Source organism: Ammospiza caudacuta, chromosome 20 (genome assembly GCF_027887145.1).
Source record: "Ammospiza caudacuta isolate bAmmCau1 chromosome 20, bAmmCau1.pri, whole genome shotgun sequence".
Taxonomy (NCBI): domain Eukaryota; kingdom Metazoa; phylum Chordata; class Aves; order Passeriformes; family Passerellidae; genus Ammospiza; species Ammospiza caudacuta.
The window spans coordinates 10978262-11003339 of record NC_080612.1 but is presented as its reverse complement, the minus strand read 5'-3'; the positions used below and the strand labels follow the sequence as shown (position 1 = coordinate 11003339).

The 25078-nt window shown below is 45.1% G+C and overlaps 1 protein-coding gene across 1 annotated transcript; it reads left to right on the top strand.

The window, feature by feature from the left end:
• The first annotated feature begins 2024 nt into the window (after positions 1–2024).
• Positions 2025–16505, top strand: CA4 (carbonic anhydrase 4). The gene is made up of 8 exons (XM_058817851.1): positions 2025–2178; positions 10294–10344; positions 10831–11001; positions 12813–12973; positions 13112–13204; positions 13491–13554; positions 13651–13814; positions 14925–16505. The coding sequence occupies exons 1-8, from the start codon at positions 2121–2123 to the stop codon at positions 15111–15113; spliced, it is 951 nt and encodes a 316-aa protein (XP_058673834.1). The 5' UTR covers positions 2025–2120; the 3' UTR covers positions 15114–16505.
• Positions 16506–25078: the final 8573 nt, after the last annotated feature.

The following is a 25078-nucleotide window of genomic DNA, read 5'->3' as shown; positions in this document are numbered from 1 at the left end:
CAGCCATGAAGAGCACTCTGCGTTTTCTCACCCTGCAGGGTGGAATTCCCAATCACCCACTCGCTAATCCTGGAACCCATCTGGGGTTTAAATCCCTGGGCAATCCCTGCTGGGTCAGCTCAGCTCTGACCAGGGTTTGGCCTCCAGCCAGTCTCCCCCTCTCAGCCCTTGCTGCTGTGGCTCTCCAGGCCATGAAATAAGTGCAGCTTTTACTGGATTTGATATTCCCAGCTGTCCTTCCCTTCCCTGTACCAGGAAAAACCAGCCTGGAATTCAGAGAGCTGCTTAACTTTGTGTCTTCTCCTCTGACCAAGATGCTCTCACATCTTCAGGTTCAGTATCCAAAAATCTTTGTGTAAAATGCACCCAGTTTTTGATGGCATCATTGCATCTCAGTTCTAGTTTTGAAAAGGAATCAGAACTACCCTGAAGTGCAGCAATGCCATCAAGAACTGATATCCAAGCACCTGTCAGTGGAATTTCCTTAGGAAAATAAATATATAAAAATGAGGAGCTCAAATTATGCCAGCCCTGCTTATTTAGATGCCAGGCTTTGGAAGGAAAGGGAATGCCTTTGCCTGAGCGTGCCTTCACTTCGGAGCTCAAATGAAGGCTTAATTAACGTGACTGCAGTGCAGTTTATTACCACTTTGGTAATGACAGGCTGGGAGGCTTAGAAACAAAAAGAAGAGGGGAAAAATCCCCAAAAGAACAAAATAAAACAAAAACGAATAAACAAACAAAAAAGAAAAATAAGAAAGAAAGAAAAAACTCAATAAATAAATAAATCAAGGATCCTGATTTTCAAGCCCAGAATTTCTGACCCTCAGCTTTTCAGTCCTGAACAGAGGACTTTGAAGAAATAGAGCAGAACAACACTCCCGAGGTGCTGGTTCAGCTCCCAGATGAGGAGCAGCCCAAGGGAATTCTCCTGGATGCCCTTGGAGCTGCTCTGCGTGCTCAGCATCCCCCCGGCCCCGCAGGGACACCACTCCACCAACCCCTCATTGTTCTCCCTGCAGGAATTATTTACCTCATCACCCTCCCCGGCAGACCTGCACTGCGGGAATGTTATTGCCAGCGTTTTTATCAATAGAGGGGCTGCTCTGGGTGTGCCTGCAGCCCCTGAGACCCCTCTGGGGGAGCAGCAGGGCAGGCAGGGATTTCTGAGCTCATTTTTGTGGGATGCAGCCTCTGCTGCATGACTCTGCAAGCTCAGCTGGGCTGGGATAGCATCACTTCACTCTGCCCATCCCTCACGGGCATCCTCCTCTTCCTCCCAGCCCAGCTCTGCACCCCCAGGGACGTTTGGGGAAGGAGTTTGCTTCATTTGGATTCCTCAGCCCAGCCCCAAAAATCCCAGAGATGATGCTGTGTCTGTAATAAAGCTGTGTCGCTTTTCTTTGCTGAATGTAAAGTCTGAGTTGCCCCTGAATCATATTTAATTCCAAAAAAAATATTTAGATGGGAGAATAAAGGGGACCAAACCAAAAATCTGTGTATTTATCATTCTACAGTAGCAGAAGCAGAAAGCTGAGAAAAAGGATTATTAAAAAAATGTATTGTTGCTTAATTACCTACGTAAGGTGTTGTATGTCACCTAATTAACATTTCCTGTTGCTGCACATGGAATTCCCATTTTCCAGTCCCAAATCAACTCCAATCCTGTTTGGAGAGCTGTGGGGTAGAAGTGAAGGGGAGCTGGGGTTTGATTTGTCCCCCTGGGGTTTTTTTTAAAGGAAACATTAACACACATATTAATTGAATGTCACGGGGCTGCCAGGAGAAAAACTCCCAGTAAATAAAAATGCAGCATTTTATTTGGGCTGCTGGACCTGTGCAGGCTGCAAAACCTCAGTAATTCACTGAAGGCTCCTTGCTCAGTGCCAGAAAGCCTCTCTCCTTTTGCCATCCACTTTGGAGAATGAATAAATTCAGGCAAATCAGGAGCAGGGCAAATCTGGAGAAATTACAAAGGGGAGGAGTTCACCTTCCTGCTATGGCTTTCAGGTCTGTCCTGGACTACTTACTCCAGTATAAAACTGAGAGCAGAAATATGATCACATCCTGAGGAGTCTAATCAATTCTGGTTTCAACACTGAGCCTATTTAAGCTAGAGAATGGAATTGCTGTTCCTTGCTGGGCTCTGCCTGCACATTCTCAAGACAGAGGCAGTAGGTAAGTCCTTGCCTGCTCTTTCTCACCCCACCTCAAGGTTACTCTGATTTCTGATCTGTTTATTACTACCAGGACGTGCACTGCAGTCTCTCTTCTCTCTGGTAAATGAAGGATCATTGATTTATTTATTTCTCTGCCTTTTATTATTTGTGTTAAAATATCAAGGACAAGCTTTTCTCATGAATGAATGAGTGCTTTGGGGGTTTCTTTTCACCTTTAGAGATTCTATCTGTCTTCCTCCTCCAAGAAAAATCAATGAGCTTTGTCTTGATCTCTGTATTTTATTATGTACGTGCATTTAAAATACCAAAACTTAATTTTTTTATCTCTTTAAACTTGAAAGAAAATTGTTTGTTTGAAATTTCTCCTGCCTTTGCTTTGCTGTGTATGATCCAAGATGAAATTGTGCTGAGGGAGAAAGAACAATATGTCTTTGCTGCATCAGCCTCATCTATTTTTGCTCCCTGGGCACTGTAAGTACACTGTGCACTTAGGATGGCTCAATTAAAGAGTGATCTATAATTAGTATTGATGAATGCAGGAGGTATTTTCCCCCCTGCTTCTGTTCAATCAGCAGCACTGAATAAATCCCTTTTCCTATGCAAATACCGGCAGGGAGGCTCCAAATTAAACACTGCAGCTCTGGAGTGCCGAGGGTCCGTTGTTTGCATGAAACAGAGCAGAGTGCAGGGAGAAGGGACCCGGCTTTCCCAGGGGAAGCGCTGCCCTGAGAGCTGCTGAAGGGAGATGGTGTTAGAGCAGATCAAGGTTCAGAGCTGCTCAGAAATTCCCGCAGGGTTTCCCTGTGTTTATTTCCCTGTTCCCAATGCATTCTTCGCTGTCCCTCGGCGCTTGGCTTTCCCAGGTTCTCCTCAGCTGCCGTTCCAAACCCTTCCCTGTGCCTGCCACACCTGGGCCAGGTAAACACAAACACAAACAACGCAAAAACTTTTGCTTTTCCAGAGTCTGCCCTCGTGTTTGCCTCTCATTGATCCCTGCCTATCAACACCGTGCTGCATTTACTGCCCCATTAGGGGCTCTATTGGGCAAACCTAAACACAATCTAGAAAACCCTTGTGACTTGATTAGATTGGTGTCAATAATTAGGGTTTCCCTCTCTATCAGAAGGAAGGGAATACATAAATAATAATTTGATAATTTGTAGGTGTTTTTTGCCCCCCCCCCCCCAATAATTTTTTCCTTGACCAAATTACAAAGTCATTAGTGTGGTGTGGACCAAATTACAGCAATTAATACACCATAATCTTGCTCTCTGCTCCTTCTTCTCCAAACTTTCCTCAGGCAGCACCTCCTCAGGATACAATTTATTAAATTAAAGGCTATGCATTTCAGAAACTCCACTTTTGAGAGTCAGCTGAAATTCCTTCTTGTGGTATTCCTTCTTGTTATCCATATATTTTTTTTTTTAACAAATAAACCTTTCCCTCCTGTCTTGCCCCTTGTCAGAACCAGCCTGGCTCTGAGCAGCTCATTGAGCCCAGCTCCAGCTGGGCAGCTGAGAACTCACCACCCAGAAACAGCCAAATACTGATTGCTAACCTGGAATTGCTGCCAGCCTTGTCAGGGCAGCACAGCACCTGTGGTGTAAAACCGCTGTTAATCCTTAGGGAAGGAAGGAAGGGGCATTATCCCTGCTGTAGGAGAGGGAAACTGAGGCACGCTGGTGCAGGCACCTGCCCAGGGATGGAACCATCACCCCCAGCTCCTCATCCTCATCCAGGTCTCAGTGTGTTCCATTTACAGCTGCTCTGATCCCCCTCAGGTTTCTTGTCTGGTTCCTTTGAGAGATCAGGGACTCTCTGGTGCTGTTTTGGGGGAAAAGAGACACAAAGTGTCTGCAATTTCCAGCAGGAAATTGTGAGAGTGAGGGATGTCCACATGTCCATCCATCCATCCATCCATCCATCCATCCATCCATCCATCCATCCATCCATCCACCCATCCCTCCAGCAGCTCTGGGGTGGGGTTACAGCAAAGTCGCTGAAAATTAATTTTCTTCATGGGGAATGGAATGAACCCCAGCACGTTTTAACCTTTTGCTTTATCACAGAGCAGGACTCAGCCATGAGGAGACAAATCTCCCACAGTCCATGCTCTGCTGCTCCTAAAGATTGATGCCTGATAGGACATTCCTCTAATTTAGATGAGATTAGATGCCCCTAATTCTCTATATTTCTGCTCACATGCTTTTATGTCACAAACATTACATTTACATAACCATGCGGACATTGGCGTCAGTTCTCACTCTGGGGTTTCCTCAGGGCCATTCAGGTACAAAACACCCCTGAGAGCTCCATCAGCAACTTAAAAATAATAAAAATAAAAGATGCTGGGACTTCTTGCCTTTCCAGTTCCAATGGTGTGGACTGCACACAGATTTATGGTTGGGCTCCAAATCCATTTTGGGGCTGGCAAAGTTGGGATGCTGGAGCACTTGGACACATTCTGGGGGGAAAAGCTGCATTTTCAGCTGATGAAAGAAAGGATAATAAATGCAATGTCAGACCTGGAAGGCAGAGAAAAGGCAGAGAGCCACAGGAATTGTGGAATTACCCCTGTGAGGGGTTTAGGGCACCCCTGGAGTCTCCATCAGGTCGGGATCCAAGGTGCCCCTTCCCCAGGGATGAGGATGATCCTGCTCAGTTTTATCCATCATTTCCCCATGGATCCTCCTGGCTCTCCCACTGGGATGTTGGAAGCAGAAAAGCTTTTGGCACTTTGAAAAACCAGCAGAAACCTTGAGGTCTCCTAGAAAAGCTGCCAAGTCCAGGGTCTGTCTCTGGGCAGGCTCTTTTCCCTGCTTGTGGCATTGCAGGAGATGCTTTGCTGTGCTCCAGCATCTATCCAATGGCCTGTTATTAGATTTTTAGTCATATTTTTAGCCACAGGATCAGCCATCAAAAGCTCAGCATAAAAGGCTGCAAAAGGGCAGCACAGCTACCAAGTGATTTGTTTGAATTAAATTTTAAAAGTGCTTTAAAATAAATAAATCTGAATTGCATTTTTATGACAGAAAGCAAGGCAAAACCTCTCACAGGAGGAAATCACCTTAGCCCTGGATGCTCATTTTTTGTTACAGCCCCTGCCTTTGATACAGGACATTTCTGAGGGCACATTATCTGCAGCAGAGCCCCACAGGTCACAGCTGAAACCCTTCCCCTGCTCCCTGACCCAGAGGAAGTCGTTTGCAGATGTTAACAGGGCAAACCCAGAATCCCTGAGCCCCTTTGGGTTTTCCCTGCAGTTTGTGTCTGTTCCAAGGGCCTCATCCAGCCTGTGATTTATGTGTGCAGATGATAAACGTCAGATGTGCTGCCTTGCAAGGCCTCAGCACCACAGTAAAGCTGATTTCCAGGGCTAACTCCCCATCCTCTCCTGCATAAAGATGTGTATTTTCCCTGGGGAAAATCAAATTAAGGTTAAAAGTGAAGAGCAATGAATGGCCAGGAACGCTTGTGGGGACACACAAATTTGAACTTTTGGAACTGGTTCTGTCTGTCCAAGGGGTGACTGGGGCTTCCTGAGGATGTGTAATGATCCAGGAGGGATAAATATTCTCATGCCTATATGCTCAGCAATCCCATTAATTAGAAAGACAGGCTTAGATAACAATTGCTTTTGTTTTGCCTTTTGCACTAAAAATAGAAAGTTTCACAAAGCCAGCTAAAAATAGGATGAGCCCAACACAAGCCAAACCTAAAAATAAACTCCATGCAGACCCAGCTTTTGGCATTTTGGTGGAAAAGGATGCAGAGGTGAGAGCAGATTTTGGGGATGGGTTTGAGGATGAGGATGGCAGAGCAGGGAGAGCTCTGGGACCACCAGGATAACAGGGAATGGCCAGGCAGGATGGCTGGAAGGGGGACAGGAGGCTAAAGGGACAAACAGAGGACTCAGGTGAAAGAGAGAAAGGATTTGAATTAAAAATCAACACAGAACATTCCTGGTGTCCCGGGCAAAAAGGTCATGGACACTCTCAGAGGCTCAATATTGTTAATAAAACCAGCATAAACCCAGCAAAAATCATAATAAAAATTGAAAAATAATAATAAAAACGCAATAATAATAATAAAGATGGCAAACTGGAAGCTGACTCAAGCACAGCCACTGTGTCAGAAGCAGGAACTGAGGCAGTTCAGTGTTTCAGTGACTCTGAGTGCACAGGTTAAATGGCATTTCCAGCACACCAAGCAGCTCCAAGTAGGGCAGCAAGCAGAGCACAGTGGGACAGAGCAGATTTGGGAGCTTTTATGGAATTCAGACAATCTGAGCGTGGTCCAAAGAGCCGAAGGGTCTTTTCCCAGATCCCACAATAGCACCTTGGCAGGGCTGCTCCAGCCTGGCCCTTGGCCAGCAGCACCTCCTGCCTCCCTGGGCAGCAGAGGGAGGTCTCTGCAATATTTTTTTATTTTATTTTTTTTTTTTTTTTTTTTGCCTCGAGTTCCAAACGAGGCTTGATAGCTAAAACAATTGAAGAGGCTTGCAGTAAAATGAAAACAATACGTAATTTGTATTGTTTCTTCGGCCAGCCCCGTGCCAAGAAGCAGCTTGGGCAGGAAGCAGTTGTAAATTCCAGGAGGAAGAGGCAGAGATAAGTGGGACTGCTCACGTGCCAAGAGAGACTCCCTAAATTTAACTGTCCTGAACTCTGTGGAGGAAGAGCCAGCCCTGTCCAGCCCCACTCTAAATTAAACCAAATAAAGTCAAGGTGACACCTGTGGGATGGGACAGAACCACTGAAATCAAGGATAAATCCATAATAAAATTGAGGAGAAATATATAATTGATAAGTAAGTCCAGGTATGCATATCTCTATCTATATATTTTTAAAATACATATCTATATCTGTATATATCTATATCTATATATATATATATCTATATATAGATATATCTATATATCTATATCTATATATCTATATAGCAATGATTTCAGCACCTCAACCACAAAAACAAACCCAAAAAAACCTCCCTAAAACACTGAAAACCCCATTTTCTGCCGTGTTTTTCCAGCAATAAAATGAGCTACAGGGAAGAGAGCGTGGGAGCAGAGCTGGGGTGATCTGAGGAGCCCCAGACCCCATAAAATGGGATCAGAGGGAGATTTTGAAGAGGGAACAGGGGGAAGGTGAAGCCTGGTCAGATGGGACAAAAGATGCATGAAGCCAGGACAGGAATTGCAGATGAAGAGGGAACTGTTTGGATGCTGTAAACACCAGGCAGGGAAAGGAATTGTTTAGGGTGGTTCGGTGATATTTCTAGGAGTGATGGGACGCAGATAAGGAAGTGGAAAATGTAAGCTATTAAATAGGAAACATTTCCTGCCAGCGTGGGCTAATGCACTGTGCAAAACTCCTCCAAGGGAAGTGGCAGGAGCCTCTGGACAATTAAAAGCGGCCAGGACAACGTGCCTGAGGGCATCGTCCTGCCCGAAGCAGGGATGTGACAGGGACCTTCCCTTTGGGCAGGGAAAGAAAGCCCCAAAGCTCAGGGGAAGAGAGAGCCATTGTGAGGAGAGGTTCCTGCAGGGAGGGAGGCTCCCATCCCGCTCACTGCACATCCAAAGGCACATTCTGCTCCTCAAGGACACTCTGGTTCCTCCTGAGCAGCACCCACACAAAGGCTCCTGATCCCCAGTGTTCCGCTGCTGCCAGTCAAAAAAGAAAAAACAAACCAAAAAAACCAAATAAACCAGCCCTAATTCACACTAAACATGAACCCGCTGTTTGCTCAGGCATTCTGTAATGTTTAATTACCTCATGCTTTAGAGTTTAACAGCTTCAAGGACACTTTTCTTATGAAATGCTGGGTTTATGTGCTGTTCTACTTCACTGATATCATCCAGCCACAAGTGTGGTAAGGACTTGGTAGAAAACACAATCCTTACCTTGTTCAGAGACATTGGGAGTTTGGTGGAAAGATGCAAAAATCGGACAATAATTATTAAATCTCCTGAGTGCTGGATGTGAGGCAGCTGTAGCCACTGAGGGCGGGATTCTCAAAATTAAATTTTATTTTATTCAACTTTTCCTCCCCATCATTTTGATGCCCAGGCTGGAAGATCTGTGGTACGCTCAAGTGTCAGTTTGCTGAGAGGTGATTGAAACCCACAATGTATTTGTCACAATCTGCCAGACACCTGTTCAGGGGGTAAAATCTCAGTGATTTCTGTTTGAGAAGGGACAAAACCCATTTCCATCCCCCTGGCACACAGACCCTGGCTCAGCACAACCTGGGGACAATTCCCCTTCCCCCTGTGGCTCTGTTTGAATTTGGTGGCTCCACTGTAGAGGTTTAAAATCTCCAGAGCCTCGAACCTGCTGCCCTGGCTCCCAGCTGTGCCTCAGACTGGCTGGAAAATCAGATTTTCAGTGCAGAAATGCTTTCATGTCCAGGCCATGCTCCCTCTCCACTGTGAAACCTCCTGGAACTGCCCAGCCTGGAGCTCTCCCCTTCCCCCTCTGCTTTCCATCCCAAAGATTTGGCAGCAAATCCCTCCAGGTTATTCCTGCTGCTGTTTTCACACCTGAAGGTTCCTCGGTGTGTAAATGGCCAAGAGACTCCCAGTCCCAGGCTGGGATTGTTAAAAGTTCACAGCGACCCCAGGGAGCTGCCAGAACCACACCTGGAGCCTTTGATCCGTGTAAAAACCCACCTGGAGGAAGGGTGGAGAGCAGCTCGGCTGGCACTCTGCACTAAATTCAAATTAATCATTTTAATTCATTGATTAAAATATCGATTAAGGCACTTGGGGACACCCTGTGCTTGGAACTTCTGCATTTCCCAGTGGAGATGAGGAAGAACTCGGTGCCACTGTCCTGGAAAAATTAAAAAAAGCAACAGTCAGGGCTGGAAAGTGAAGTTTTGTGTGTGTTAAATATCTGCTAAAAGGATAAAACCTTATCAAATTCAGTTTTTGGGTAACAATATAGAAATCCCCGCAGTTCTTACCACACAGAAAAAGCAAAGATTGCTTTTCTTCCCAGTCTTGCTAAACTACAAAGTGAGGCAATATTGTTTGTGGTTTTCAGCAAAAATTTCGTTTTTGTGAAAGAAAAACCGAAACTGTCATCTTTTTAAAGGTTATATTAATTGCCACGAGGTCTCCCTCTGTGTCACAGCTGCTCAGGTTCCACAACAATTCTCTATTTATAACTTCTAAATCCTTAATAGATGGATGCATTGTTATGCCACTGATATCAAGATAAAGGTGTTAAAAGCCTTCCAGCAGGTGTGTTATAAATTACAAATTAAGGTAATTACCAGTCAAGTGACAGGGCTCCTCCATAATTATCCTTAAAATTGATTAGCCATTTATTAAAATGTCTATAATTTACTAATCACAAGCAAACAGAAGGTATGGTATTAATCATCATTACAAGAGGGTTTGAATTGTTATGGATTGAAGTTAAATAGCCAAAGAGAACTACCCTGTCAAAGTCAATTTAAAGTTTAGAATAAATAAAGAGCCACTGAAGCCACTTGGGATAAACAAGACAATCCTGCTGTCCTAACTAGATAAACACATAAAGTTAAATCAGCTCTTGTCCTCTGAATTTTGTATTTCTTATGACCATGAAAAAGCAAAATTCAGATGTTCTGCTGAAGAATTTTGCGACCATCCCTGTGGGATGGACCCAGCTGAGTTAGCCCGAAGCTCCTGCAGGAAGTGAGATCCTTCATTTCTCAGAACTCTTCCCCAGGTAACCTTCAAAGGAGTTCCTGGAACAGGCTGAGATAAGTCCTCTTGCACAAGTGAATTTACAAGTCTGTGAGAGGCTGGCAAGTGCAGAGCTGATAAACGGAAATTTATTTTAACACTGCATATATTCAAATGTGGAACTTTTGCCTCAAGAAGTTGAGGAGGCCAAGGTTTGAAAATCAAATTCTTCAGGACTGCAACCCATTCAGAATTCTGATGTCCTAAAGATCGCTGCCAGCACAGGTTTGGGGTGATTTAATGGCTATAAAGTGATTTATGAGCGATCAGAAAGAGATATAGAGAGGGCAGAGCTGCCAATCCATTCCCCTGCTGCTTTTTGGGGGCATAATTTGTACAGATTTTCACTCACCTGTTTTATTTATTGTTTTTTAGTGGGCCACTGGTGCTATCAGTCCCAGAAGTGTGAGCAGCCACAGTGTGAAGGTACTGCCAAGCAATTAAGCAATTTCTTTTTCCAATCACATTGGTGATCCTTCTGCTCTGCAAAGGGGCTGCTGAGAGAAATAATGCAAAAAATTCACAGCACTCAGCCTTTAATGCCTCGTGATCACATTAATTGTGACCATTTCAGTGCCAAACAGGGTATTTTGAAGCCCTTGGTGTTTGTGGTAACTGCTCATTTTGTGTTGACCAAGGATAATGTAGAAATGTACAAATACATTAATTAGTAAAATTTTTACTAATACATTAGTAAAAATGTAAATACACAAGTTTAAAAATCAAATACACAAGTGTAAAAATCAAATGCACAAATGTAAAAATCAAATACATAAATGTAAAACTCACCCCAGAAGTTGGGGTGATGCCTCAGATGCCCCATTCTGGTTGGGTGGTTTGGCTTCCTCAAGGATTTGCTGTCTACAGAGGAAAAAAATAAATAATAAACCCATTTTCTTCATCCCTGAGCAGGTCCTGCCCAATGGCACCAGTCATACAAGGATTGCACAGGGGACAGGCAGTCCCCTGTCAACATTGTCACCCGAAATGTGGTGTATGAGAAGAGCCTGAAGGCCCTGAGCTTTGAGGGGTACGATGTGAAGGGCTCTGCCCAGTGGGACGTGCAGAACAACGGGCACACAGGCAAGTACTGCCCAGCCTGCCCCTGGGGTGGGTTGGGCGTTGGGCACTGATGGGATCCCACCCCTCTGCTACAGAAATGAAGCTCCCAGAACCTTTTTGCATCAATATTTTCTTGGGAGGTTTGTGGGAATGACGAAGGTTTGGGGTTCGTGGATATCTCAGCAGGAATTTCTGTGCAGAAATTTCTGTACAGGAGCTCTAAAGCAAAACCCCCCAGCTCAAACAGAGTCCAGGGCTGGGGGCAGGTGGGCGGGACAATTTGGGCAGAATTTTATCATTTTCTGCTGAAGCCATTCCTGGGCTGGCCCTTTCCAAGTCTTGCCTCTGCACAAAGAGAATCCTGCTGGAGAAAAGCCTGGTGTGGGAAAGTCACTCTCAGTGCTGGCTGTTATTAGTTCTTTAAATAATGAGCTATATTCTTCTCAGATTCAGACCTGTTTTCTCTGCACACAGAAGTTATCTGATGTTGATCAGCTACTTAGTGAATCAGTAAACCTTGAATCAATTAACAGTAATTTAGAACTGTTCCACTTCCTCCACCTTCCTTCACAATACTGAGGATGCTGCTCCAAGAAAATGATGTTCAATTACTTCGACTTTAAAAATAAACATGTAGTCTAATATTTTTCTTTTTTTTAAAAGTTATATGTAGGTTTTTTTAAAGTCTTGGATGGGTTGTTTTAACTGCCAAATCCTCAAAGCAGAAAGCCGCAAGTGGCAAATATTTCCTGATTTAAAAGGGAAAGGTGGGAAGGCAGCTGAGGGAGATTTTAACAGCCAGCAATTCTCATGTCGTGGCACACCACAAGAAAAAAGAATGTTTTGACTTTTCATTAATATATGCATTAATGACTTTCCCATTACAGTGTGATACTCCAGAATGTCCAATTACAGTCCCTTTAACATCAAAATTAATATTTATAAGGACTGCTCCTCATCTTCCCCAGCCATGCATAAGGATTAGGGCTCAATCTGGGCTTTTAAAATCTCTTCCTTCTGAGAGCAACCGATTCCTGTGCTAAATGAGGAGGTTATTGCCTAAATTACAGCTGCAGTTACAGGCTGCAGGTGAGATTAGACCCTCATTATGTTCCGTGATGGACACATAGCAAAGGTCGCTGTCTCAACGGTCTTAACCTAAACAAACAAAGCCCACAAAGACATCTGACTCATCCATTTACAGATTAAAAAGCAAAGGAACTAAATGACTCATGCACTCTCCAAGTTCATTTGGAATTCAGAACAGAAATGAAATCTCTGGGGCTGCAATCCAGAATTTTCCTCTGGGGCTGCAATCCAGAATTTTTCTATGCAAAGAGAAGTGCTGCGCTTAATGTGGGGGTCGCAAAAAGAAAAAATTTAAAGTATATCTCAAATATGTATGATTGAGGCTTAAATTGCAGCACTACTTTAAATTAAAACAGGATATTTTTAAACCCTGCCCAAAGGAAATGTTACAGTGCAGAAAACTGGAGGTTAAAATGATGGTCAAAACCCAAATAAACTGGGATCCAATTTACTTTGATAGAGGGTCTTTTTTAGGAAAAATCTGAAGGAATATAGGGTCTTCTGAGAGGTATAAGAAGCTCTGACTCCAGAGGTCATAATGGTTAGAATTAATCTCAAATTAAACTCAGGGATGATTTTGTAAGAGTTCAGTTTCTGCAGAACAGAATTTCTGGAACACTCGGTCTGAAAAGCCAAGCGAGAACTTGAAGATAAGTCTGAATCTCAAGAACATCTCTGCTCTCACATTCTGTTCATGTAGGACCTGCTCTTCTCCTGTAAAACAATTCATGCTTTTTCCCCAGTTAAAGTGGCACTAGACTCATCCCCTAAAATCGGAGGAGGAGGCCTGGAGAGAAAATACAAGGCAGTAGAATTCCATTTTCACTGGGGAGTCCTGGCTGAGCAACAAGTGCTGAGTCCTGGCTCAGAGCACAGCATAGATGGAGAGAAATACCCCATGGAGGTAGGTGGGACTGCACGTGGAGCACGGGTTTCACTCCAGAACCCTGGAATTCTGAGATCCTGCTCAGAAAAACTCTTGGCTAGCTCCCCACGGGAGCTCTGAGGGTGGAAATCATTGTCCTTGGCTGCTGTGTTCCAGTTTCACATCGTCCACATCAGAGAAGATGCTTCAGATGTGTCAGAAGCCAAGAAAAGTCCGGATGGTTTGGCTGTGCTGGCCTTCTTTGTAGAGGTAGGCAGGGAAATTTTCAACTGCCCCTCTCAAATCTCAACCAGCAGTTTGGCTGAGGGATTGTTTATGTCAGTATTTTATGTTTATGTCAATATTACAGTAGCCCAAGGTTTAACCTCCCTATCTTGTGCAGGCATTCTGCCAGCACTGAGTTCACTCTCCCCTTTTCTACATCCTGCTTGCTGTTATCTCTTCTTGTGGCCCTTTTCTGTTTTATTCACCACTGCTTAAAAGCAACCACTTGTAGAGAAATACACATCATGGAATGAAAATATTTCCCTTTCAGGCTGGCAAAGAAAATAAAAACTATGAAACTCTGTTGAGCAAATTAAAGAATATTGAATCCAAAGGTAAGGGATTTCACAAGCTCTGTGGGGAGAGGATAAATGCGGGCAAAACCTGCAGCCACAGGCATTACGAGGGATTTTCCCCTGTGGTTTTTCCAGGGGGATCAGCAAAGGTGGATCCTTTGCCACTGAGCTCTCTCCTCCCACCTGAGGAAGACCTTGAGAGGTACTATCGCTACCGGGGGTCCCTCACCACCCCTGACTGCTACCAGGGCGTCATCTGGACCATCTTTGAGACACCAGTTCAGCTCAGCCTGAAACAGGTGGGTGGCAGAGGCACAGCCTGGAGGTTCTGTGCCGTGTCCTTGGGCAGGGTGACACCTCAGTGCCCTGTCCCTGGCACCTGGGCAGGGTGACACCTCAGTGCCCTGTCCCTGGGCAGGGTAACACCTCAGTGCCCTGTCCCTGGGCAGGGTAACACCTCAGTGCCTTGTTCCCCACACACCCCTGCTTGGCAGCAGCCTCAAGGAGCTCGCTGCTCCCAGCTGATTGACCCTGTTAAATCATCCCTCAGAAAATGGCAGGAAAGGGGCAGGAAGGGGAAATGACGGCGTGAGGAGAGAGCCAAAACCCCCCCCTCAAGCTCAGGGCTCCGTCAGCAGCACTTCCACTGCTGCCACCTGCTCCCTCCACAGCTTTTCTCCCGTTGTCAGGGCAGCAGAACACAATAATTCCAAACCCAGACCTTGGGCCCATCAGCATCAAGCAGGCCATTTTTGACCTGCAGGCAGGAAGAGGGGATGGAATTAAGAATGCTTGGGAAACACAGGCTGTGCAGAGATCACACAGCCTGGCCCAGAGCCAGTTCAGCTCCTCACTCACAGCATGCCCTGAGCGCTGTCACAGTGCCCCCAGCACTGCCCAGGGGCACTCAGAGCAGCCAGGAACCTGAGCAAGGACAGAATTCCTGCCTTGTGTCAGTCAGGAACCTGAGCAAGGACAGAATTCCTGCCTCACATCAGCCAGGAACCTGAGCAAGGACAGAATTCCTGCCTTGTGTCAGCCAGGAACCTGAGCAAGGACAGAATTCCTGCCTTGTGTCAGCCAGGAACCTGAGCAAGGACAGAATTCCTGCTGTTCCTGCCTGGTGTCACCCTGCCATGGTGGCCGGGGCCGGGGCTGGCATCAGGAGCTCTGGGGAGCCAGTCCTGGGGCTGCACGCAGCATTTGGCTCCCTCTCAGAGGAAATGCCCGTGATTGCCAAGGCTGGAAGGAGCCATCACTCAGTGACCTCTCCTGTGGCCTTTCCTGTGAGGTTCAAGGCACCCATTAAACCCTCAGGTTCCAAACCAGAGCGAGGCAGCACGGGTTGAGTTGGCAGCACAGCTCCCAGAGTTGTTGGAGCAGATTTAACAAGCTGTTGTGTTTTGCAGCTGTCCCAGTTCGCAGCACTGCACTTTGATGGGAAGAACTCCACTCCCATGATGGAGAATTTCCGACCTGCACAGCCCCTGAACGGGCGCGAGGTGCTCTGGTCAGGGACCAGCATGGCCCTGCCCAGGGCACAGCTGCTGCTGCTGGCCCTGGCTCTGGCCTGCACCCTCAGCTCTCTGTCCCACTGAGCCCTTCCCACCTCACTCAACCTCCTGGGCCTTAATTTCTTGCTTTTCAGCCTTATTTTTGCTGTTCTTTGCCTCAGCCTCTCATGAATTGTGTCCCAACACAGAATAGCCTTGTCCTCCTCCAGACATTAACCAAGGGCTTCTGTGCTGCTCTGGGGAAACCCAAACCACCAGAACTCAAAGGAACTGGGAGATAAAGCAAAGAAAATTCAATTTGGAAAGCCAATAGACTCAGAGAAAGCTTAGTCTGGATTATGCTGTAGTTTTAAAGCAGCACTGGAAGGAGCTGCACAGAGAATCTTGGAGAGGAATCTGTTCCTAAGTGCCTGTGAAGGGTTGGTTTGGAGCACGTTTACATCCAACACTGCAATTCTGGCAGTGAAACGGGGAGTAACTCCCACAAGCCCACACTGTCCTGCCTGAAGGTACAACACTGAGCAAAGATCAAGTGCTCACACACAAGAGCAGCACCTGGATCATCCCCTCACCCAACACATAAATCCCCCTCCTTCCTTCAGAACATCTCAGCTGATTTCAGATAAGGACACTGGATTCCTTCCACCCCACCTGCTGCTGGGGCTGTCAGGTTCCTCTGTTATTTATTCATCCCTCTCTGGGATGCCATGGCCAATGTGATGTGCTGGGGAGCAGCAGGGAGGCTCATCCCCACCACCAGAGGCACATCTGTGGAAATTCCCTCTCTTTGGAGGGCTGCTTCTGAAGCAGGAGACTCTGATCATCCTTTGTAGTTGTTATTTGCCTAATAAAATAGGACAGCTCAAGAAATGGCTCTTTCTTACATATAAATATATATATATTTCTTTTATAAGTATAATTTTTTATAGTAGCATACCTGCAATATTCACAATATGGTCAAGATTCATAGTTTTTTCCAAGAAAATTGTGGTTTGAACCAATTCCTTCAGATCTTACCCAATTACTTATAGAAAATACATTAGGAAATGGGGTTTCCTTGTATCATTCTAGTTCTCCCTCTGAAGAGGGACATAACATTTCTCTTTGGCTAGTGCCATATAACATGTTACAGCTTCTTTTAGGGTTTTAGATTTTGGCCACACCAAAATAGGATTTCATATTAGCAGATTTGTATTTTTTTTCCTTTAAGGGCAATGTTTGCAGAGATGACTTTATATATTTTCAGGAAAATCCTGGCAGTGAGAGCAACCACAGCTCACCAAAAGCAGGGAAATTATTTTCATATTAATCAATCAGTAAAGCTTTAAAAAAAACCAAAAAAAAAATCACATGGGAAAGCAAATGAACCTATTTAAGTTTAAAGGAAAGATTAATACTTTAACTATGTTTTTATGTAACTGAAAATCTTTGGAGGAGCAAACAGAAATGAAATATTAAAGGTGAACAACAGACCTATATTTGAATTGTTCTGAGTTTTTATTTCTTTTGTCCTTGCTGAAGGGGAACGCACAAACCCTTTCAGAAGAGGAACGTGACTTTCCCCCCCTGTTTTCTTCACAATATTTGGGGTTGAGTTTAGGGCTGGGTTTGCAGTTCTGGGACAGGGATGTGCAGTGCCTTGGGATGTTTGCAGTGTCAGCAGGGTCGGGGGCTCTGTCTCACAGCGAGTTCTCTGCACTCAGCAGATTCCTGGGTCTGGCACCTTGCCCAGGTGTGCCAACCCCACCCAGTCCCCGGGACAGGGAACTCCTGCTTTAAAGGCAGAGATGGGAACACTCCTTGGGATACCTGAGAAATGCCTTTTGCACTGGCCAAGGCGTGCAAGAGCCACCATCCCTCTCCTTCAGGTTATTTCCTCAATTCTCATTTCACAGGCAGCTCTTCAAGGGCCAATTGGAATAAACCCTCATCTGGCTCAGCTGTCATGTGTTGCTAATAATCAATGATATATCACAGGGCACAGCCTCAATGAACCAGATAAAAACAGAACTACAAGGAAGAAAAAATTCTGCTGAAAAGAGGGTGAGTCCCTCTAAGAGCCCTTCAGCACCAACCCCATGTGAATAAAATCTCCCTGGGCAAGGATCAGTGTTTTTACTGAGTGGCTCAGTGCTGTGGCAGAAAGGGACAGGGAAATTCTCCCTCTGCTCCTGTCACAGGGATTGAGATCAGTCTGTGCTCTGCCATGGCACCCAGGTGCTGCTCTGGGGCAGCCAGGGACAAGGACAGGAGCAGCAATAATGCAGGGAATAAGCAAAAACCCCAGCAAAAGCTGTTCCCGGGAAAAGACAAGAAGGCTTTGAGTGGGACACCAGATCTGCTTTGTGAGGATGGTTATGGAAAAGCAATTTGCTGTTCCACAGGTAGCCTGAGGTGCCGGTTTTCAGGAATTTTGTCTCGGCTGCATTTGGCATGAAATTCTTTTATTGTGAAGACACCAGGAAATGACAGTCACTCCTGAAGGACAAATAGCCAAGGCATGATACAGGAAAGGGTGGGGGGAGGAACAGAGGCATTTGGAAGGATCCAGCAGGAACATTATTTTCCCATGTCCATTGGGGCTAGCAGAGAACTGCACTGATATATTTCACATATGTTGGAGCCAGAGCTGAAGGCTGTGGGGCTGAAAGCTGCGCTCCCGGGGAAAATGAAACAACACTGGCAATTAAAATTGGGGTTAAAACCAATAAAACAAACAGGGGTTTGTACAACCCATCCATAAGCAATCCTTTCCCAGGTTTGGGCTGCACCTTGGTTGGAGAGCAGCTCCAGAGGTGTGAGAGGTGAAGGCACTGCTCCTTCCCAGTCATCAGAGGGGCAGGGGGTGACAGCAGGGGCAGGCACAAAAAAAACCCTAATACAATGTGTTTTCAGCAAAACATTTCTCTCAGGAAGCACAGAGAGACAAGGAAACCAAACCATTACTCACTAGAAATGTATTTACATTATCCACAAAGAATTCTGACGAATTTGGCAACTCCACTTACAGTCAGCTCCTCCTGTGACAAAACACCAGCTCAGAATGAACTTGTCTGGATAAAATTAGTTTTCTGTGACTGCTGGGAGAGGAGGACAAAGGTTTTTCCTTCATCCTTTCCTTCTTTGCCCAGCCAGATATGGATTCCACAGGGAAAACAGCACTTGCCAGCACCCTCCCCATTAAAAAGATGTCACACAGCAAATCCATGTAAAAAAAACCTTCATCCACCTGTAGTCAAAAAAAAAAAAAAAAAAAAAAAAAAAGAAGAAGATAAAAAGCATACAGGGAAGCCTATTAAACTTTCCGGGCTGGTTTTAGAGTTTAGAAATGTGGAGTTTCATAAATACCAGGTGTAACATCAACACCCTCTCCTCCAGGGACAGGGATCCCATTGCACAGGAGCAACACCCCAAAATCACAGCTGGACTCAATGATCTTAAAGGTCTCTTCCAACCTAAATGGTTCTATTATTCTATAAATGATTCCATGAAAAATCATTACTTCTGGAGATAGGAGGCTCTTTTTGATAGAGTTAAAAGTGGACTTGGTGATTTTCTTCCATAAAGCACCAAAATGAGATGGAATTTAAAAACACTGCAATGACAGAAAAACAAATTACCTGGGAACTGAGGTGGCTGTGGAAAATGCTTTGTGTGGGAGAAATTCATATGTAAATTGGATTTTTAAAGAAAGGAAATGTAGGATTTGCTGGTAGATGATGTGTACCTGTGGAAAAGGCAATGAAACCCCAGCTGGAGGCACAGCAGGGCCACAGTGACCCCAGCCAGGACACTTTTCCTTCCTGATCTCCTCCAAACTCCTCCTGAACAGACACAGCTCCTTCAAGACAACTGCTGAGAATGAGGACATGCAGTTTTCATTACAAGGTTTAAATGCATTTCCTAAAAATAACCTGCTGTTTGGGGCTTTCAGTATCAGAAATAAATCCATATACACCACTAAAAGCTGATTATAATTAGTCACACAAGTAAAATTATGAGTGTAATTAACTACAGCAATTAATTGAAATGCCTTTGGCACGTTATTTCCCTTCTTGCAGTTGAGTGCAATTTGCATTTAAAGTTATATCATAAAGGGTATAAGATGGTAATCAATTTGGGTTATTTTATTACCCTTTACCTATGAATATCTTCTGAAGCAATTTAGACATCCAGCACTGTTTTAATGATTATTGTTTCCCCATAATCCACTCCAAGCCATCTAAACTTTTCCCTGCCCTTCCTTTTTATTGCTTCACAAAAATATATTGGTTTCCATCGAATGGAATCACCTTTAGAAGGTCACCACCCTTACCCTCCCCACCAGGGCTGCTCCTTGTTCCCAGCACTGAGAGATCTTGATGGATGAGTTTGCAGATTGGGGGTGGTTATGAAGAATTTATGAGAGAGAAAGAAGGCAGAGAACTTTTACATTTTGCTGATGTTGAGATTAAACTCCAGATAAATCATAGACAATCCCTATCAAGAGCGCAGTATCTTTGTAAGCCTCCAGTCATTGGAGTTTGTGGTACACAAAGCTCTCAGCTTTACACAAAATGCTTTTCTTACAGGCAGTAAAACACAATGGCTCGTGTCCCGGAGCCCAGCAGCCACTGGGGAACGTGAGAATAATCATGGTAGAGAGCAGTGACCTCCCTGAGGAAAAGGAATTTAAGTCTTAAAAAGAGCAGGATAAAGACAAAAAAATCGACTGTGGAGGTGCTGAAGCTTCTCTGTGAAGCTGAGACCCTCTGTGACTGATGGTGCCCCACATTCCCTTTCTGCCAAACACATCTGAGGAGAGGAGGATTCACCTCTCATTTCCACCTCCTCAGGGACTTCCAGGGCTCCCAATCCTTGGCACAGCTCAGACATTTTGGGGAGGATTCACCTCCCTTGGTACAGCTCAGACATTTTGGGGAGGATTCACCTCTCATTTCCACCTCCTTAGGGAATTCCAGGGCTCCAAACCCTTGGTACAACTCAGATATTTTGGGCATTGGGACAGTCCCAGCAACGTGGAGAGAGCTCAGCCCACAAAAAAAAAGCAGAAAGATTGCCAAGGTTCCATTTCCTCCAAGGGTTTTATAACCCCATTTTTAAACAATTTTTTTTTTTTTGATTGGCAGGAGCCCAGTGTCTTATCAAGCATTGCAAAAGGGCTTTGGTGTCACCTCACCCCCCTGGGCCACGTTCCTGCTGTCCCTTTGTTCGTGTGGCAGTGCCAGGCCATAAACGGGATGTTGGGGTTTATGATCCAACAGATAGGAGCGCACATGTGAAGGAACCCGATGGATTTATTCTAAAAAAAAAAAAAAAAAAAAAAAAGGCCATTAAACTCTTAAAGCACAAACACTCCGATCACCCTTTGAAATCCGCTGCAATTCCCGCGGCAGCCGCGGGGCTGTGGCAGCGAAGGCCCGGTGGGACCGCGGGCAGTGCCCAGGCCGCGATTTCCAAATGCCTCAGGTAAAAAGTTCCCAAATGCCTCAGGTAAAGTTTATCACAGACCAAAACCCTGCCTGTGTGCTCCTGAGCAGAGCTCGGCAAGGATTCAGCCTTGGGACAGAGGTGAAAGCACAGGAGGAGCTCCCTCATGGACGCCGGGATTCAGCACCCCCTCACAGAGTTCGGTTCATTTACTACAGAAAACCAGCAAGATTTAGAACATGGCATTAATTTCCTCTTCTCCCATCCTTTACTCCTTTTCCCCCTTTTGTTTAAAAAAGAATCCCCAGCAATGACTGCTGGGACTCTCAGCTGCTCATAGGAGCAAACCAGGGTGGCAGCACAGGCTGGAACGCAGAGCCAGGGAAGAACCAGGAGGAGGAAAATGCAAAGATTAGGTAGAAACAGCAATATTCTGAAAGAAAAATTTAATTAGGGCCCTACTAAAAGAAATAAAATCCCAGACAGGGCACAGCACAACTGCAGAAATTAAAGGTAATACAAGGGACCTTCCCACAACACACTGGGATTTTAGTGTTCCAAAAGGATTTGGGGAATCCTAAGCAGTAAAATTGCTGGGAAGTTTTTGGTACAGCTTGCAAAGGATTGTCAATATCAGTCAGCTGAGCCCCAGCAGGGAAATTATTGTGCCAAAGGCAGCTGAGAGGGATTGAAGGACTGGGAATGGTGCAGGTTGGTGTCCAGCTGACAGGACAGCACAGCCAGCCAAAATAAATCTGGCTCCTCTCTGCAAGCAGTCTTCCTCAAATGCCTTCCTTTGGAGTAATCTTTTATTTTAAGCAAAATACACAAACAAAAGAAAATAGTGTCAGTTTTACTATTGTACACATGAATCAAAAATATCCACTATAATAATCACCAAAATAAATTATTGTCCCGGTCTGGAATGGTGGGAAACTGCAGTTTTCCTTTCATTCAAGTGGAGGACATTTTATGGAAAGATATTCCTCAGGGATAACTGACATTTTCAAGGATTTGAGTAAGCGTTATCAGACATTAATTCATATTACGGCTATGCATATTAAATTTAGTACTGTGGGAAACAGAATAAGAGCCTGATGAGGATCTTAAATGGTCATTTTTATGCAAGAGAAATGAAGGATGACACTTCCAAAGAGGCAGAAGCACCTTAAAACTGCAGCTTTCAATGAAAAAGAAGTAGCAGATAGAATATATTTTGATATTTGGGTGACTGCACCCTTGTTCTTTAGGCAGGTAACTCCATGCAGCATTTCCCCAGTAAAGCACTTTCCAGCTGCATTTTAAGACAGAGAACCCAGCTAAGAAAACCCTTCCCTGTCCCCCTTTTCCCTCTTTCATTTTTTTTAAAGCGCAAAGCAAAAGAAGTTTTGTTTAACGGGCTGCAGCAATCAGAGGGATCAGAGCTCAGGTTGCGGACGTGTCAGCTTTTCCACCACTGATCCTGTTCCCCTCAGCCATCCTGCATTTATTTTTAAAAGGTCATTAAGCAAGACACAAAAGGTGAAGTGCAACGTTACAGATTTATAACCTGGCTGGGCTCTGCCTGGAACACAGAGCTCAGGTACAGGAGGAGCCTCGTTGTGCTCTGCCACATCAAAGCCCGGCAGCCAAAGGCAGGGGAGGATACTCAGAAGGGAAATTCACATCTGTGTTCTATCCCCCTTTACCTCCCTTTAGTCATTCCTTAGTGTATTTTGTTTATTTGAACTCTACTCTTCCTCACACTCCACTTGGTTTTTGCGGTGTGGCAGCACCTGCCACTCTCATGGAAGCAAACCTCAAATTACAGCCAGAGGTTTGGGCCCAGTTAAATCAGTTAAACAAGAGATTTTGTGGTAAAAGCTGATCATTCTTCAGGCCACTCTCAATTCTTACTACTTGAAGTGCAGTTAGAGCAGCCAGATCTCTGGATTATGTTAAAATCCAAAGTTAATGTCTTTTTTAACTGAGCCAGTATCTGAACACATACACACTGAAAACAATCACCATCCCTCCTATAATTCATTCATAATCACTTAAAGAAAAAAAAAAAAAAAAAAGGAATTGGAAGGAAAGGTAAGAAGTTTAAACACCCAGTGTGACATCCTTGCTCACATCTCGTGGCCAAGCTGCTCCTCTGATATGCTGCCAACTCTTCATCAAAAAGCTTCCACTCCAACTCTTTGTTACCAGTTAAATGCTGGGGCTGCCTGTGCTCAAAGAGTCTGTGGGCCCGGAGATTTATTCCCTGGCGTGTGTCTCTTAAACAGGAACATTTATATAATCAAACCTGCAGATAAAAAGGCACAGCCACATGGCAAGCAAACATTTCCAACATGTTAGCTCCTAAGCAAGGTCCCAAACACGAGCTCACAGCCAGTGTGCAGCTCCAGGGCCTTCCTGGGTGGAATTCCTGAGTGGAATCCTTCCCTGCCCTTCAAGGAGAGTTTGGGTACAACAGGAGTGGCTTTGATTTAAAGGGGTTTTTATTCCATATCAGAAGGAAAGCACCACAGAACAAAAATCCATCCACCTTTCAGTTCTGCTTGCTGGGGGATCTCAGCACAAACCTCCAGCATTGAGCTGTGGTTGAAATCATCCCTGCATGAACTGCTGAGCCCAGAGCTCCAACTGCAGCCAGCTCAGCCCTGATCTCTGCAGTTCCCCCGGGCTGGTTTGGGCTGGGGCTGTGCCCCAGCTGTATCCTGACAGTGCTGAGCTGAGGGACATCATCACAGCCCACATTTAATGGCTCTGCCCCTGCCAGGTATTCCTAAATATTTGAGTCTGCATCACACTGGGGTATGATCATCCTGCCCCATTGCTGAGCCATTCCTCTCTCTCTTGGAATGCCAGGATGGTTTGGGTTGGAAGGGACATGAAACATCCTCATGCCACCCCTGCCATGGCAGGGACACCTCCCACCATCCCAGGCTGCTCCAAGCCCTGTCCAACCTGGCTTTGGGCACCTCCAGGGATCCAGGGGCAGCCTCAGCTGCTCTGGACAAGCCCTTGATGTGCTGTGCCCTCCCCAGGCAGCAGGGGACAGCTGTCACCCTGTCACCGAGCCCTGGAGGAGGGATCTGCCTCACAATGTCCGGGCTGAGCTCTGTAATCACCCGGTTCCTTGCATTGTCTCCCTACTCCAAACACCACAGCACAAACACCATTTGTAAGGGTTTTGATTTGCCTGTGCTGGTGTTGGATCCTTTTCTGGCCCAGCAGCAGTAGCAGCTTCCCTTTGTTTTCTCCAGCTCCCAACCAACACCCACGCTCCAGCTTTCCTGCAGCTTCTCCTTGGGATACCAAGGTTTATTTATAAGACACATAAATATTTTCCCCAACAAAATGCTGCGTTAGGTGAAGGCACAATTTCATTACATGCTAAACACACAGGAGATTTAATCTAAAACTCTGCTTTCTATATCACATTTCAGCAAAATTTAAACCAGATTACCCAGAGATGCAGCAATTCCTGGACAAACTTCTGTGGGATGTAAAAACTGAGCCAAACCTGTTGCCTCAAACCTTTTCATTGACTCCAAACATAGTATATAATCCACCACCTATTTGTTGGTTTAGTTCCTTCCTTCAACCTCAGTTTGACCAAAACCTCTCAAATTCACAGTGTAAAGACAATGTAATTTGCAAGGTACTTTGAGGGAATAAGAAGCTGGAGAAGAGTCAGAAAACACTTGGGATTTAATAGCTCTATGCAAAGTAATACCTTGGTAAGGGCCCCAGGAGCTGCCTGTGCTTTCCCCTGTTCAGGATCAGGGAAAAGCAGAGGATTTTAACCTCACACAGAGCTGAGAAACAACACTGAGAATGTTCACAGCTGTTCACAGACACTATTTTCAAAATCCAAAAGAAGTCATCACACACCACAGCTCTCTCAGCCACTTCATTTGGACTTTGCACCCAATAAAAATCTAACGGTGAAAAAAATTTCAGCAGCACTGAGATAAAAAAAATATCAGAGTACAGAGAGTCCTGCATGGCCAGCTCTCACAAACACTCTGACAAAGGCTCTGAAGCATCTGCTGCTGTTTATTTTTTTTTTGCAGGGCAGGGAAGTGCATGAACTCTGACCACCCAAAGCAGCTTGTGACCCACCTGGGGACATCTCTGTGCTCTCATCACAAGTTTTAAATGCACTGATAAAAGTTGGGTGAGGTTGTGTCTTCAGGTGTGTCTGAAATGACCCCAAATATAAATAAAACCTGGATTTTGCCACAAGATTTCCTTTGGTTTTCTATGCTTACAACTCCCAGTGAAATTTAATTTCTTTCAAATCTAGAAGCATCCTTAATCTATTTTCTCCTTTGTGACTCATTTTGCTGAAGGGACCTTATCAAACATTGCTTTTCATTTTCACAAACAGGAAATCTTTTACACACGATCGAGGAAGCCAGAGCCTAGTCCCAAACAAAAGGCACAATCTCCCCAACTCCTGACAGGTTTTTATTTTCCTGAAACGATAAATCAGCAAGCATGGATGACTGCATTTTACTCACTTCTGGCTTCAATTTACAGGACCTGAGGGAAAAAGGGTAACAAAAGGCATAATTAATATAATTAATATCTACGTGGATGCTCTGGGCCCCAGGCCAGAGGCT

Excerpts from the sequence above, each read along its gene's own strand:
- CA4 (XM_058817851.1), top strand. The coding sequence starts at position 2,121 with ATGGAATTGCTGTTCCTTGCTGGGCTCTGCCTGCACATTCTCAAGACA. Across the intron at positions 2,179-10,293 it reads TCTCAAGACAGAGGCAGTAG|TGGGCCACTGGTGCTATCAG; the intron begins GTAAGTCCTTGC and ends ATTGTTTTTTAG. Across the intron at positions 11,002-12,812 it reads GCAGAACAACGGGCACACAG|TTAAAGTGGCACTAGACTCA; the intron begins GCAAGTACTGCC and ends CTTTTTCCCCAG.